This window comes from Gekko japonicus, unplaced genomic scaffold, assembly GCF_001447785.1.
Source record: "Gekko japonicus isolate JY-2015 unplaced genomic scaffold, Gekko_japonicus_V1.1 scaffold3042, whole genome shotgun sequence".
In the NCBI taxonomy this organism is placed as follows: domain Eukaryota; kingdom Metazoa; phylum Chordata; class Lepidosauria; order Squamata; family Gekkonidae; genus Gekko; species Gekko japonicus.
The window spans coordinates 147,420-164,441 of NW_015171594.1; the positions used below are offsets into that span (position 1 = coordinate 147,420).

The 17,022-nt window shown below is 41.5% G+C and overlaps 1 protein-coding gene across 1 annotated transcript; it reads right to left on the reverse strand.

The window, feature by feature from the left end:
* Positions 1-2,070: 2,070 nt before the first annotated feature.
* LOC107117715 (vomeronasal type-2 receptor 26-like) lies at positions 2,071-15,479 on the reverse strand. The gene is made up of 6 exons (XM_015419872.1): positions 15,337-15,479; positions 13,119-13,410; positions 10,491-11,348; positions 6,165-6,392; positions 5,368-5,494; positions 2,071-2,966 (listed from the first exon to the last, which is right to left on the reverse strand). Exons 1-6 carry the CDS (start codon positions 15,477-15,479, stop codon positions 2,071-2,073), a joined length of 2,544 nt encoding a protein of 847 aa, XP_015275358.1.
* Positions 15,480-17,022: the final 1,543 nt, after the last annotated feature.

The window sequence follows — 17,022 nt, forward strand, 5'->3', positions numbered from 1 at the left end:
CATGGCCCTGTGGGACTTCTTACAATTCTGCAGGGCCTGCAAGGCCAAGCATATGGTTGAGGACAGCAATGGTTTCTTAACTACAGTTTTAACTGCAACCGACCTATTAACTGCTTTCTCTCCCCCTCTACCCCCAATGGTAATCTAAATTTGGATTAAAATTTTTGCACTATCAAGCCATGTAGATGTTAGGTTTTATGGCTTTGTAATTTAGACTGTTTTCATATATTTTGTATGAATTTGTTGTACACTGCTCTGAGCCCACTCATGGGGAGGGTGGTATAGAAGTTTAATGAAATAAATAAATAATAGGGGGGAGGCAAGTGTTTCAAAATTGGCCACCCACTTCACGATTTTCATGGGAGTTGCAGTGCCAACTGATGTGAAAAGAATAGGAACATCCTTGCCATTGTAATCTCCAGAAAACCCCATCCCCCTGCTATTCGCATTGGAAGACATGGTTGTCTTTGGAAGTCATAAATCCTCAGAAAATAAAGCTATGAATCTGAAAATGGGACAATGAGTTCCAGATGTTGATAGGACTGGAAGATCATTACAAATTACTTGTATAGTGCAAGGGTAGCTAAATATAAAAAGTATGTGAATGCAGTGTTTTGTTTGTAAGAGACAATATCCCTATATAAGATTCACTGATTTCAATCAATTCCACCCCTACCTCCCCCCCCCACAGTACTGGTTCTCAGTACCAGTACATACTGTCACACACACAAAAAAAGCCATGTGTGGATGTGACACAGCTTTTCAAAAAGAAGAAGAAAGCAATAGCAAAGCCAGAAGAAACCTGCATGATTTGACACACAGTATTTAGACTGGGAACACCTGACTTCAAATTGCTGTTCAGCAAAGAATATCACAATTTCTCAGCCTACCTTTCCAGAGTTATCACAATCAAACCAGAGATGAGGGGACAACAACAGCACACACTACCTTGAGTTGCAGGTGGAAAGAATTGACAAAAAAACCTTGTTTACTTATTGGTTTATTGCAGTCAAATGTTTGTAACAAATAAAAACTAGCATCACCACAGGTGGCACTGGACACCTGATAGAATAGTAAAATGTTATGTGACAACAAATAGAAATTGTTGGAAATGTAAAAAAAAAATGTAAGTACGTTCTTGCATATGTGGTGGAGGTGTGAAAGCATACAAGAATATTGGCATAAAATATATATAATAGTAAAAGACATCACAGGACTTGAAATACCATTCTTACCAGAAATATGTTTATTGAATATACTCCCAGAAACAGTTAATAAAGAAAATGTATATGTAATAACGTATATTTTTATTGTGGCAAGGATAATGTTAGCTAAATGTTGGAACACAGACAACATACCCTCAAAGGAAAAACTGATGGAAAATTGTTGTTAATGGCAGAAATGGACAGGTTAAGCTTAATGTTGCAAGGGAAAGACCAAGAGCTATTTGAAAAAAAGATGGAACAAAATGTATATATGGTTGAAAAATGCAATGTAATAGTGACTCACAAATATGTAAAGGATGATGCATTAAGTAATGTTGTTAAGATGGTAAAACTATAAATAAATGGGGGGGAAGACTAGCATCCCAGAGCAAATGTGTTATTCTTAATGAATAGCATTGGATCCAGGCATGGAAGGGGGGGCTTCTTCCTGCCTCAACACACTCTCATAATTACAGCTTTAAAAATAAATGGGAACTAGAAGGAGAGGCTCTCACTTTCCTGCCCTCCCTCTGTAGTGGTAATGAGGCATGATTAAAATTGGGATGTTTTCTGCCTTTTCCCTGATGGCTTAATCAAGGACACCATTCCTTTAAATGGTAACACCTGGTTTTCTGCTTAACGATGTCTGACAATGTTCAGATAAAAAAGGAACACTACAAAAATGTGCCTCTGAACCAAATTGGGAGTGGATATAGAAAAAGCTTTAAGGGAATGTTGAATTCAGGGGGGATTGAATTGATGAGGGGCGATCTTATCATCGCCATAGGGGAGTATGTAGATATTTTTTTCTGTTTTTTCGGTATTTGTCTTCAATGAAATCACCATTTTGATTGCACTCAAATTCTCATTTCCTTAACAGCTGATGTCTGCTATTCAACTCAGGCCGCAGGAATATTATGTAGCATTTAGGGAAGTAGATACAAAACAAGAGCCCAGCACTAGAGGCCAAGATGGAGAAGATCTCCACGGCTACCATATACTTCCCCTTGGAGCTGAGATAAGATGGAACAAAGGACAGCCAAACACCACAAAACACCAACATGCTGAAAGTGATCAGTTTGGCTTCATTGAAACTGTCAGGCAATTTCCTGGCTAAGAAAGCCACAGTAAAACTGACAATAGCCAGAAATCCCAGATACCCCAGAACCAAATAAAACATTGTGACAGATCCTTCGCTGCATTCCACTATGATTTCTCTAGCTAGAGTGTCCATGTCAAAATGTGGGAATGGAGGAGCAGTGCAGAGCCACACTGCACAAATACTGGCTTGAATGAGGGAGCAAGAGATGAGAATGGAGGTTGCGAGTCTTTTCCCCACCCATTTCCTCATCTGGGTTCCTGGCTTGGTAGCTGCAAAAGCCAAAACCACGGTGAAGGTTTTGGCCAGCATGCACGAAATAGCCACTGAGAAGATGATGCCAAAAGCAGTTTGCCGTAAGTAGCAGGTCACTGTCTGAGGCTGGCCAATGAAGAGTAAGGAGCAAAGGAAACAAAGCAGCAGTGATATAAGAAGATAATAGGTGAGGTTCCGATTGTTGGCTTTGACAATTGGAGTGTTTTGGTTCTGGATAAAAATTCTTAGGACCAAAGTTGTGATCAGAGAAAAAGAGAGAGCCGAGGAGGCTAAAATGATCCCCAAAGTTTCTCTGAAGGAGAGGTAATGTAGAGCTTTGGAAATACACTTATCTTGGTTCTTGTTTGGATATTGGTCTTGTTGGCATTTAAAACAGTCATCCATATCTGAAAAACAGAACAAAGGCTGGCTTACTCCCCCCCCCCCATACTCTTATTGTGGTGTAATCAGTTATGCATAAAAGTTATTAACACGTTTGACATATCTGCTTTCTTATGGGTAAAGCCTATATACAGAATTTGGCCTTTTTTTTGGCTGTCAAGTCACAGCTGATTTATGGTGACCTCGTGGGGTTTTCAAGGCAAGAGACATCCAGAGATGGTTTGTCATTGCCTGCCTCTACGTGGTGTCCTTAGTCTTCCTTGGTGATCTCTAATCCACATACTAACCAGGGCCAACACTGCTTAGCTTCCAAGATTTGAGAAGATCAGGCTAGACTGCTATTGTATCATTTATATTTGACCAGATTCCCCCCCCCCATTTTATTAGTTACACAACACACCCATAGTTTGCTGGATCTTCTTCCTTCTCTTTGGAATGGCTCCTACTTCCAGATTTGGAGTAACTTTTTGGAATACACTTCACTTGTGTGTGTAAAGTTCAGTTGAGGATTGAACTTGTGCCCCTCTAGTGTCTGCTGTCTGGTCCTAAGAGTGACGAGCAAGGACCCTGGTCAGACAGAAAGATACTACCAATGGAATTAAGTGGTGACAGGGGTTGGGGTGGTGGACTTGCTTTGCGTGTTCTTCCAGCTGTGGGAGTCTGTTTCAGTCCACTCCACCTCTGCTGTCTCTGGCCTCAGCTAGAAGAAAAAGGGGTTTGCTCACTCATCTTTTCCTCCTCCTACCCAACCTTCATCCTTTCTGCTGGGTGCTGCTGGGTAGTTTGTGTATCCCTGGCTTCTCACTTGACTCTTCTATAGAGAACAGTGTGCATAGTGTATATTCTGTGGAGAGTCATGGTCTCTTGTGACAGCTCCTGCTTTTAAAAGACATTGAGGGCCTCCTCTGTTCTGTCACACTGTCAGCATGCCCTTCCCTTTTGAGTAGTTTATCTAGGGAGACAGCAAGATACACTTGCTTTAGATTCACCAGTTGGTGGCAATGATCCTCTGACCCCAGACAAGTTCCTCTGGATTACTGAGGAAGAACATGGCCTTCACAATTAGTCCGAGGAAAGGAAGAAGTATTTGGAGTTTTGCATAAGCTAATGCCACTAGATGAGTCCTGTAGCGCCACATGACTACACAGATTAAAAAGGATATGAACTATTTCCAAGTCACTAATGAAACAAACAACAACACAAAACATGTGCCTGGATTGCAAGAGTCATATTCTTATTTTTATTAACCTTGGCAGCTGTATTAAATTGCCAGTCTTTCTCCATTGCTTGAACTTCCTGCAAGACAGCTAGGGGTTGTGCCTACAATGGAGATTGGATGATGAACAAAGAAGGAAAGCTTAAAAGGCACCATTTGTTCTGAGTTATTTGTGGTGATGGATGGGATGGGATGAAATGGATCTAGCTCATGTCTCCACTCAATTGCATATAATCTCCTCTTTATTATAGCCCCTGTCTCATATGGCTTTTTTCCATGAAGGTCCCATGAGCCCTAAAATAGGCTTTTTTGGGGGGGGGGGGCAACCCCTTTTTTTCAACAATAGAACAGATAGTTGGATTTAACTTCACTTGTCCATTTCTTTAGTTATGAATCACAATAATTACAAAAATGTTGGGTATTCCATAATTATTTTAATTAACATGAAAATGCAACAAATTCCCCCTCTAAACAGTCCATAACATAAAAAACACCATGTCTTTCTTTTCTTTCATTCATTATTACATTCTTGCCCTTCTCTGAGTTGACTAGCTTCATTTTTTCAAGGGAACAAAAATTATCCTAATGGCTTAATCTTTAATCATTAGGGAAGACAGAGACGGTCTGGACTTTGTTGACTGACTGCAAACTGAACCCATTAGGATTACATACATGTGGGATTTCCAACCTTGAAAGAGATCGAAAATGACTTTGGCATTAACTCTCCTCCTTATGCCTGACCTTCCGTGCAAATTTCCCTTTCCTTTCTACTTTCTCTCGCTTGCCTGTAGCTCTCCAAACCAAATCTACCTCAAGGCCTCCTCCTCCTGCCTCCCTGCCCAGTTGCTTTGCCTCACTTTAGCCACCAAATGCTCTTGCCTCATCAGTTTGCCTCCTTCTCCTCCTCCTTTTCGACCCAAGTGGCCGCAGTGCTATCTGTGTTATCATTTGGAAGCTTTCCTTTCAATTTTTTTCCAAGATTTTAATGTTAAACATGGATGCATTTTCCTGAAAAGAAGGAACCCCAATAATAAAACAGTCCCTTTGGGAATGAATTGCAAAAATGAAAGAAATGATATAAACTCCCGAGCACATGTTTAAATCCAATCCAATGAATTTATCTGAGGTGGAGAGACTTTGGATGTGGGTCTTTTGTCTCATATTTTAACACTGTACATTATGTCTCCTACCTTTCCGATCTGAAATCTTCTCATCTGGACACAGAGCACAACTGTAGCAACAAAATGGTGCCCCTTCCTTCTTCTTTCTGCTATAACCAGGATGACAGTGGTCATTACACACAGCAAGGGGAGGCACCTACCCCCCAAAAGATAAAGAAAACAATTTTTTTTCTAGTTTATCAGCTATACTCCCTTAAAAGTCTGTCAATTTCAAGAATTCAATTCATGGCAAAAAAAATGGTCCTTTAAATTGGATTTAAATGTAAAGCATTCAAAGATGAGAAAATAATTTGCAAATTAATAACTCAGTGAGTTTCATGCACTTTGCTGTTTAAGTAAAATGGCTGAGAAACTCATGGATATTTTACGGAATTTGTACATTAGGGTGACAAGAATCTTAGACAATTAGTATTGGGGGCGGGAAATCACATTTACTGTTATTATAAGCAGAGGACATGCCAGGATGGTCACAGTTCCCCCCTCTGCCCCCATCCCTACAACTTTTGCCTTTTTCTCTTTCCTGTCCCAGCAGTCACCCCAGTCTTGATAACTGCTTTCTTCCATCCCACCTACCAAGCTTGATCACACACTTCCTCCCTGCAGCAGAAACTAATCCTCAACAATGTGGTTCAGGGTAGCTAAGGAAGCCCAAATGGCAGCAAAGATCTCACAATGTAATCTTATGAGATCTTTTTAAAGTTTCAATGTTTGCATTGATGCAGACATTGTTTCTTAAGGACATGGTCTCATTTTCTGATTCATACCTGGGGCCAAGTTAAGAATTGGATACATGATTTGGATCCCACCTGTTTCACCATACTAGGCCATGTGATAGCCTCTTCATTAATGGTGAACTCTCTGCCCGGTGAGGCCTGTGGATCCATCCTTCCAACTTTCACTCTGACAAAGGATTTGTTTGGCAAAGTAACCCAGTTTATAATATCAAATCCGGATGCTATTTCACCATTCTCATTAAAAAGTACCAGGTCTCCAGCAGTGTTGTTGAATGAGATGCTTCTCAGGAAAGGGTGAAACTAGATTGAAAATGCACAGGTCAACAAAATGATCAAATAGTTTTTTTAAAAGAAAAATCACTCTAATGTTACAAGCAAAAGGCTTTGAGCTATTTCAATACAGGGTTTGATTTTGTTTCTCTGACAGGTTTTTTATTAGGTGCCCAGTGTAGATTAAAAGTAAATAAAATTCCAGGATAAGGAAGTTCTTTAACTTTTTCTAACTCACACCACCTCTTGAGCCCACAGAATGTTTTAGAATTTCTTTTCTTTTTCTTTTTCTTTTTTTTAGTGAAGACCACCACCTTGGACTTACAACAGTTTATTACTGTTTCATGCCTTTATTCCAGAAAGTAGTGGCAAAGATAAAGGACAAAAATGGTAGGGACCTAACAGAAGCAGAAGAGATTAGGAAAAGATGGCAAGAATACACAGAAAAACTATACAAGAAAGACCTCGATGTCCTTGACAACCACAACGGTATAATCACTGACCTCGAGCCAGACATCCTGGAGGGTGAAGTTAAATGGGCCTTAGAAAGCATTACTAACAACAAAACTAGTGGAGGTGATGGTATTCCAGCTGAGCTATTCAAAGTCTTAGAAGATGATGCTGTTAAAGTGATGCACTCCATTTGCCAGCAAATTTGGAAAACGCAACAGTGGCTACAGGATTGGAAAAGGTCAGTATACATTCCAATCCCAAAGAAGGGCAATGCCAAGGAATGCTCAAACTATCGCACAATTGCACTCATATCACACGCTAGCAAGGTCATGCTCAAGATCCTACAAGCTAGGCTTCAACAGTACGTGGATAGAGAACTGCCAGAAGTACAAGCTGGGTTTCGAAGAGGTAGAGGAACGAGAGATAAAATTGCCAACATTCGCTGGATTATGGAGAAAGCAAGAGAGTACCAGAAAAACATCTACTTCTGCTTCATTGACTATGCTAAAGCCTTTGACTGTGTGGATCACAACAAACTATGGCAGGTCCTTAAAGAGATGGGAGTACCAGACCACCTCACATGTCTCTTGAGAAACCTGTATAAGGGCCAAGAAGCGACAGTTAGAACCGGATACGGAACAACTGATTGGTTCAGCATAGGAAAAGGAGTACAACAAGGATGTATATTGTCACCTTGCTTATTTAATATATATGCAGAGTACATCATGCGAAATGCTGGCCTGGATGAATCACAAGCGGGAATTAAGATTGCTGGGGAAAAGATCAACAACCTCAGATATGCAGACGATACCACTCTAATGGCAGAAAGTGAAGAGGACCTAAAGAGCCTCTTGCTCAGGGTAAAAGAGGAGAGCGCAAAAGTGGGCTTGAAGCTCAACATCAAAAAAACTAAGATCATGGCATCCGGCCCCATTACTCCTTGGCACATAGAAGGGGAAGTCGTGGAAGTAGTGACAGACTTCATGTTCCTGGGATCCCAGATCACCGCAGACTGTGACTGCAGCCATGAAATTAAAAGACGCCTCCTTGGGAGGAAAGTGATGGCGAACCTAAATAGCATGATAAAAAGTAGAGACATCACCCTGCCAACAAAAGTCCGCATGGTCAAAGCAATGGTATTCCCAGAAGTAATATATGGCTGCGAGAGTTGGACTATAAGGAAGGCCGAGCGCCGAAGAATAGATTCTTTTGAACTATGGTGCTGGAGAAGACTCTTGAGAGTCCCTTGGACTGCAAGAAGATCAAATCAGTCAATCCTAAAATAAATCAACCCTGACTGTTCCCTGGAAGGTCAGAGAATGAAACCGAACCTCAAATACTTTGGCCACCAAATGAGAAGGGAGCACTCACTGGAGAAGACCCTGATGCTGGGAAAGATTGAAAGTCAAAGAAGACGGGGACAGCAAAGGATGAGATGGTTAGACAGTGTCATCGACACAACGAACATGAAATTGATCCAACTTCAGAGGATGGCGGAAGACAGGAAGGCCTGGCGGGAGCTGGTCCATGGGGTCGCGAAGAGTCGGACTCGACTGTGCGACTGAACAACAAAAGTGGCAAAGACAAAATAGAGGAAAAGCAAATGGTCAAATGTTTTATTTACACACATAGACACACAAATGAAATGGATGTTTTATTTTATGTAAGTCACCCTGAGCCTCCTAAGACAGGAAGGGCAGGGTATAAATCGAATGAATGAATGAATGAATGAATGAATGAATGAATGAACGAATTAATGAATGTATGTATGAATGAATGTATTGTGTTGAACTACAAGGAAAGAGAAAGTATTTATTTCACCAAAGGGCAAACAGGGTAAACCGTACCCCAGAGGACAAATGGACACCAATCTGACATCAGGAATCACAAGACTGAAAAGCCTGTAGGAGAGCACCTCAGCATTCCAGGACTTTCAATGGGTGACCCCAAAGTAGCTGCTTTATTACAAAGGAGCTTCAGGAACAGAATGGAATGGGAAATTGCAGAACTGCAAGTTATTACAACACTTGGGGGGAAAACCTCCCTAGGACTCAACAGGAGATATTGGTTTCTTATCTCATCACATTTGCTAAACTTATTCAGTCCTCATATGTATTCTCACAAGAAAGGCTAGAGATCCTATGTATTATAGTGTATTTCTTGTTCAGGATAATATATTAGAATAGTGACTGTAATGCAACAAAAATTGGAATGTCTTGCTGACACCTTAAAAATGCTGTTGGTTGCCTCCATGCCTGAGAGGACGAATGGAGAATAGCAGTTTACTTCCCACAATTAGAAAGGATGCCTCACACATTTATCTCCTATTTTGACATTTTTATTGCCTCACTGTTTTTTTGCCCCCTTAATTAAATTAAAACAGTTGACTTTATAACCTTGGTTTGTTATCTAGTTTTGTTTTTGCATATCTTAAAACATCTTCATCATGCTCCATGGTGATTTGCTGTTCAGGCTGTCTATAAGTTCGAACTGTTACTTTTCGTTCTAAAGTATTTGAAAAAGTGTGCATGCACACAAAAGTTCATACCTTGAAAAAACCTTTGTTGGTCTTAAAGGTGCCACTGGAATCAAAATTTATTCTACTGCTTCAGACCAACATGGCTGCCCACCAGGCTCTCCGATGTATACTCTAATATTGTCAGAGAAGCACAGAACACTATACCAACAGACAGGCTTCCCGAACTCATACACAGGAAAGGGAAATATAACAAACAAGGGGTGGACCCGCGATACTCGCGGGGGGTGGGGGGGTGGTCAAGGAGGCAGAGCTCCAAACGGAGCTCCAAAGTCAGAAGGCGGAGGAGGAAGCAGCAGGAGGAGGTAAGTCCCCCCCATCCTGCCAGTTCCTCCCCCACCCCCCCTGCTCGATCTCCCCCCTCTGGCCTTCCCCCCCGGCTCCGATACTCGCGGAGGGGGGAGACACTCCATGGGAGAAGCACCTGCAGGTGAGCCTTCTCCCCTGCCCCCCCTCCCCGGAACCCATGGCAAGGCATGATGCCTCGTCCTCCACCATTATCGTCCCCATCCTGCCGGTTCCTGCCCCGTCTTCCCCCCTGCTCGATCGCCTCCCTCTGGCCTTCCCCCCTGGCTCCGAAGCGAGGGCCAAGCGGTGAGCCGCTCGGCCCTCACTGCTCTCTCCCCTTCCCCCTGGCTCCGAAGCCTCACGGCTTTTTCTTCTTTCCCACCCGGCTCTGAAGCGAGGGGCCCCCTCCCGGCTCACCGCTCACCTTCCAAGCGGCATCGGCGTCAGCATCAGTCACAGAGCGTTCCCTGCGCATGCGCAGGGGACGCTTTGTGAGTTTCGGGAGGATTTAAACATCCCCCGATGTTTTTTTCCAGATTTAGGATTTTTGTGCACACGTGGGGACCGCCCCACGTGTGCACAAACCTCTCCCTCCCCCCCCAGGTCCCCCCGATGTGCAGATTTAAGCATCTGCACACCAAGGGGCAACTTGAGAATTAGATATATAGATAACGTGATTTTGGACTACAGTGACACCTCCAGCTTCTATGGACAACTTTATGAAATGAGAGAGATTCAAGAAAGGGAAATACTCTGTCAGAATTTAGATGCAATGCTGCATTCCCTGTATCAGATACCTTCACACATTAGAGGACAATAAGGTGTCTGTTCTGAAAGTCATGAAACATTACCTGCCAAGGTTGTAGATCTGAAAGATCCCATTTACTTCTCTCCACCATTGCTCTAAATGTCAGTCTGGATGTGTACATATTATGTAACGCATGTGCTATGGCGTAGACTGCATTGTAGATGCTATAGCTCTGGCCAGTCATGGTCATTTCAAAAAAAATTCCAGGAAGGCTACCCAGCCTCTCTTCTCCTGTGCAAGCCTCATTATTAATGTCCTTCTTTTCCTCTGAATCAGACAATGTGCAGTTGAATGCCTGTTCCCAGAAGACCCTGATAAAACCATCTTCTTGTTGTAAGCCAGGACGTACCGTCTGAAGGAATTTTGTAAAATCCAATACCAGATTTGTGTGAATTGTAAAGGACAAGGTACCATGGAAGATGTTTGTGTTAAATTCCCTGAGCTCTGTCTGTGATGAGAAATCCCATTGGGCTGTCATAATCCATACTTTCCCCATGAAATCGTTGGTAATCCCTCCAAACATTTCATTAGTATATATCAACCATTTCAAAGCATTTATGGTCTGAAGGTCTGCATTTACAACAAATAGTTTGACACTGGAATTGGCAAGAGGGAGTGTAGATTGTAACGGCCTGAATGCATGTAATGCCTGATATAGTGATGGAGTCTTTTCAGTGTGGGCTACACAGATCCCATGTTTGAAAAGCATAGGTGTCAAAGTATGCACAAATTTTTCACCTTGATCATCATCTGTCACAATGATTCCTACCCACGTCCATTGGAAATGCAAAAGAAGCCGGACAATGCCCGTGTACTGAACTTCTTCATTGGGGACCATGCGATAGAAAGAAGGGAGCTGAATTTTCACATCACTCACTGGAGCAAAGACACAGTAGGCAATCTGAATAAAAACATTTGTGATGAGTTGCAATATTTTATTCCAATTAGCAGTTGAGATTAAATCCAGGGATAAATCTTTAATAATAAAATACTAAATGAAGTTACAACCTTCTACGACCATTGACCTCAATGGATTTGAAAGGGTTTAACACTCTTTAGGACTGCATGATAACCATATTTAAAAATCAGGAATGTGTAAGACATTCCTAGGAAACATGCATAATTTGTAACTCTCATGTCATGAAAGTGCTTCCATACTTGGGATGTTATGAAATACATGGAGCTGCCTCATACTGACTCAGATGACTGGTCCCTCAAGGTTAGTGCTGTCTACTCAGGCTGGAATCTGCTCTTCAGGGTCTCTGGCCTGCTCTTTTTAACTGGAGAGGATGAGGATTGAAACTGGGACCTTTTGCGTACAAAGCAGAACCTGAACAAATTAGCATATTTTGAAACATTTCAATGTTGTTTTTACATGTGCAAACTGAACACATGAGTCTCTAGTTCTTCTCCTCTGTGCTTCGGCTTTTCAATTTTAGTTTGTATTTGACTGGCATAAGTAAAGGTAAAGGTTCCCTTGCTCGAAAGCCAGTCGAATCCGACTCTAGGGTTGCGGTGCTCATCTCCGTTTCAAAGCCAAAGAGCCAGCGTTGTCCGAAGACATTTCCGTGGTCATGTGGCTGGTATGACTAAACACCAAGGCGCACGGAACGCTGTTACCTTCCCACTGAAGTGGTACCTATTTATCTACTTGTAATCTCTTGCTTTCGAACTGCTAGGTTGACTGGTATGAACCATCCCAGTTAGTCACAAATACACATCAAGTTGTTTGGGGAAAATACATGAGCATCGCTCTTGCCATCTCCCTTGAGCCGGGCATCTTTATCATTCCCAAGACTATGTTTCTTATGTGTTACTCTTCTCAGGAATGAAGTCTCCCAACCCTCCCATCAACCCATCCAAATATATACACTGTGGAGGTCTTAAAGTGGGAGAGATGCATCTTTCCTCAGCCTCAAGTCATGAAGCTGGACTCAGTTTCTTGCTATCCATCCTGAGCCTGCTTTGGGGAGGATGGAATAAAAATAGATAGATAGATAGATAGATAGATAGATAGATAGATAGATAGATAGATTGATTGATAGATAGATAGATAGATAGATAGATGATTGATAGATAGATGATAGATAGATGATAGATAGATAGATAGATAGATAGATAGATAGATAGATAGATAGATGATAGTAGGAAAGCCTGTGTCTTTTGTGTCAGATTCACATCTAAGTCCTGAATTCCCACTCCCTTTGGTCTGGGCTAGAATTGCCGCAGTAGGAGGTGATATTGAGGTAGCACATTGCTTGAGGTGGTAGAAAGGACTGTAGCACTTCAGTCTACAGCTGAGTAGGCTACATTTCTCAAAATTCTGCAAAATAAGTACTTCCCTGTAAATTGAAAAACATCACAGCAAGCAAAATGCTTGGATGAAACCTTTCTTTCTGATGGTCTATTTTTAATTTGCAGTATTTTTTTTTCATTTGGAGGAGCATTAAATATGTGATTTCCTCCTCTTTCACAGTATGAAGTGGTACACCTCATCAAACCTCCTGAAGAGTCTACCACCCCATTCTTTTGCATATGCATTCCGCATCTCTCTCTCTCTCTCTCTCTCTCTCTCTCTCTCTCTCTCTCTCTCCCACACACACACACACACACTCATTTGCTTAGTCCTCAGGATGTAGGAGGACAGTACAGATGTAAACGCTTGTTTTACCTGTGGGATCTTGAAGACATTTAGAATAGTAGTTATATGAAAGGCCATTTCAGAGTTCAGTCCTCCAACCACAGCTATCACATTTTTTGTCTTGTTGCAGTTGTAGTTGGGGACAATTCTTTCCCAGGAAGACAAAAGCTTCAGGGTGTTTTGATGAGTCATCCTGGCATTGAAATAGCCATCAAAGATCTGGAATCCCAGGCTGACATTGGGTAAGATCTTGGAGTTTTCATTAATCTCCTTCACAGCAAATGCAAATGACAGGACATGCTGGTAGCTCTTTGGTGAAACACTAAAGGAAGGTTTATATTATGAAAAGAAAGAGATATTAAGCATTTCAAGAACCATCTACTGAACTTTTAGATGTTATTACATCAATTTTGTATGAGAATATTAACTTCTTTTTTTTGAGAATGCTTATACACTTTTAAAGCATCTGCCCATCTCTTGTAGGCTAGCCAATGGTCAGTGAAAATGGACCCTCCATGCCCTACAGCTAAAAGAATAATTTTACAGCACTGGAAGGATAACTGCCCACTTCTGGTAAATCAATGGATTGAAAACCTTAGACTTTGTCAATATTTAACAGATATAGACAATTGAGGGTTGACATTTTTAGCTTTTGGGAACCGTATATAGAAAATTACGTGTAGAATTGCCAACACTGTTATTATAGCTTTGTCTTTATGTATACCATTCCCCCATTTTTATTCTATTTTGGCCCCGGTCACATGGGCCGGATATCGCGGGGAGGGGGAGGCGTGGCTGTTTGCCCCGGAGCGAACTACCGCACGGCCGCCAGATCAAATGTCCCACCGACGTTCCGTGGTTCGGGGGGAGGTGCCGATCATACGTCAATCCTGCGGTGCGGCCAAAAAGCCGCGTGGCGGGGGTTGTGTTTTGTTTTTTAACCAAAGTGTGTGCATGCGCCATTGGGTGTTTGTGTGCATCCCGTGGAGACTTGGAAAAAAAACCTTTTCACGATGGGACATGGGCGGGCACTGGATGCCACGAGCTACACCGGAAACGTGATCAGATGCCCGCCCTTGCCCCACGGATTCCGGAAACTAGTACCTTGGAGGTACTAGTTTTTTACAGTGCATCTTTGGCGGGAAGCCTTGGGTTAGCCATGGGAGCTCTACACTTCCCAGATGTTGCGGTTTGATCGCACCCGGAAAATCCGCCTATCTTCCGTCTCTGTAGCGTGGCTAATGCTCCGTGTGACCACAGCCTTTGTTATGGGATTTGGGGGTTTTTCTGTGTTTTTCAAAGAAAGAAATCTAAAAAAAAGGTATTCAGCAATTCAAGAATTATCTGCTGAAGTTTCAGCTGTATTTTCATGGTACATACCTTCAACTCCACATAAAAAATATGAAAATCAGAAATATATACATCTCATGTATTACATATTTTTATCCTGTGCGTCTCAGAAGAGGTTCAAATGGAAAATATGATGGCAAGACAGTGGTACAAAAGAGTAAAATATGTAAACTCATCCCCTACCCACAATGGGAAGACAAGAACAACCTGACAACAATCACAGCCACCGGCTGCAAAGAATCAATAGAAGCAGCTGAAGACTGAAAGCAGCAGCTTCATCTTGGGTCCATAACTGAGAAGCCCTGCATCTGAGCAGAGGAAGAACATGCCTCTCTGATGGATGGCACAGTGAGCAAGAGCTAATTGGATGAGTAAAATTATTAATTCTGATGCAACACAAACATTATTAGCTTGCCAGTTTAACTTCAAAAACAAATTCCTTCCTTGCTTTTTTTCAACCTACAGGATGAGTCAGGCTCTGCCCATTTTAAGATTAAATTCATGGGCAAAGATCAGCATATATAAATACCATGGATTTCAACAGAAGTGTTAAGCTACTTTTGGAAGATTGAGCACCCTGTGCTTTACTATATCTTGATTATGCTCAGTATCATCTAGGGGAAACATAAAACCCAGAGTCTAGTCACTCCTGGCTCTGAAAACTTTTTCCCTGGGTTGCTGAAGAGATTACAGCATGCTGATTCTTCTGCTGCAGCATCTCCTCCAGCTTCTGCTGCTTTGTGTGGCACTTGACCGTGACTTTTTCTTATTATCTTGAGTCCTGTCTGCAATCAGCAACAAGGCTATTTTTAAAGGTAAAGCACAACATGGCCACTCTCACTTAAACACTATCTGGAAGGCATCTAGCCTAATACACAAAACAAAGTTATTTCCTTACATAAGTCCATCTACCACCATAGTTCTAGGGTTTTCATTGTAAGTGGCTTCATCAAAAGCACATCCATACTGAGCCACGATGTCTCCAAGAATTATGTCACCTCTCTGAGAATACTCATATAGGAACTGGAAGGGATCAGTCATGGTGCAAATAGTGTGTACCTTGTCCATAGCTGCAGGTAGCTGTAGCCACACGAATAACAGTAGGAACAGAAATATGCCTGCCATTGGGGATCAAATCTTATTTCAGAATCTTTCTCTTTTGCCCACCGTCTGATCATGTTCCCTGTCCATAATTCCAACTCTGAAGGGCAAAAAGGATACGTTATATAAGCGTTCATCTTTTTCAGAGTTATAGTGGGAATGCATTGGGCCTCAGAACTTGCATGTGACAATTAGCAATATGGAGGGTGAATCCTAATAATTAGAAATAATTACACTTCCAAGATCATCCCTCCAGAATTGAGTGAGACATCACTTGCATCAGAAAAAAGAGAAGTAAACATGTTTCTGTGTTATCAGTGTAACTTACCTGAATGCTGGTGACCAGTATGGCTAAATATGACACAGAGAAAAAAGTAGCTGCATAACAACAAGGCCTCAGGATGGAAACAGAGTGAATTGACGTGTTTGTTTGTTTTAAGATTTTATTAGTTTCCATTACTACAACACTAAACCTACCAGGATCAGGGAAAAGGATATTAACACTCTAACACCAAGCCTACTGGAAACAGGGAGAGGGGTACTAATACAATGATTTACTGGAACAAGGGAAAGGAGTACTAATACCCTAGCACTATACATTCTAATGGATAAGAGAAAAAGAAAAAACTAACACGTTGACATGATCTGGTTACATAAAGATATAGTTGTATCACCTAGCAATACAAGGTTACTGTTGTATATAAGAGTTAAAAATAAAGACAAAATTGAGATTTGCTTTAAGTACTTTCTGGTAAAAACTGCATTCCAAAATATTATCTTAGTTTTAGAGTCTTTTGTTCTTGCATGTCTTCATTTTCCGGGGTTTAGGAGTGGCTGCTCCTTTCTCAAAATCTGATGTCTCTGAAGAATTGGAACTGGTGCTTATTGAACCCTGTGAGTAGGATTCTTCTTCTTCCTCCACATTAAGTTTTGGACTTTTTTCTCTCTTGTTTCACTTTGGGATTAAAAATTGATCCATAAATTTATTTGCTTTAGGAACAGAGTCAATTTTAACTTTTTTGTTATCATATTTGAAGCTCAGCCTTTTAGGGAATGTCCATCTATAGGATATTCCCTTTTTTTGTAGAGCGATAGCAAGCTCTTTATAAAGTCTCCTCCACTTTCTCACTTCAAAGGGAATGTCTTTCAGAATTTTTACCTCTTCATTTTTGATTTTTAAAGACTTCCCCATCGTGGACTTTAGCACCAGTTCTCTGGTAGATTGTTTCATGAATTTCAAGCAAATTTCCCCTGGGAGTTTATTTTTATTTTTAAAATCTGGATAGGTCCTGTAAGCCACATCCATCTCCTTCAGTAAATCTTCACGTTTGTAATTCATTAATGGTGCAAGGGCATCTGCTAAGAGTTCTTTTAGATCCTCATTTTTTTCCCTCAGGAATCCCATGGAAATGTAGAACATACATGGATCTTTCCAACTGGAGCTGTATTAACTGTGTTTTATCGGAGGTTCTTTCTTTTTCCA

What these genes read in the sequence shown, in the direction of transcription:
- LOC107117715 (XM_015419872.1), bottom strand. Translation starts at nt 15,479, where the DNA reads ATGACTGATCCCTTCCAGTTCCTATATGAGTATTCTCAGAGAGGTGAC. An exon ending in ATGGTGGTAGATGGACTTAT is followed by an intron (nt 13,411 to 15,336) that starts GTAAGGAAATAA and finishes ACCTTCCTTTAG; the next exon opens with TGTTTCACCAAAGAGCTACC. An exon ending in GAAGATTTCAGATCGGAAAG is followed by an intron (nt 2,967 to 5,367) that starts GTAGGAGACATA and finishes TCTGTTTTTCAG; the next exon opens with ATATGGATGACTGTTTTAAA.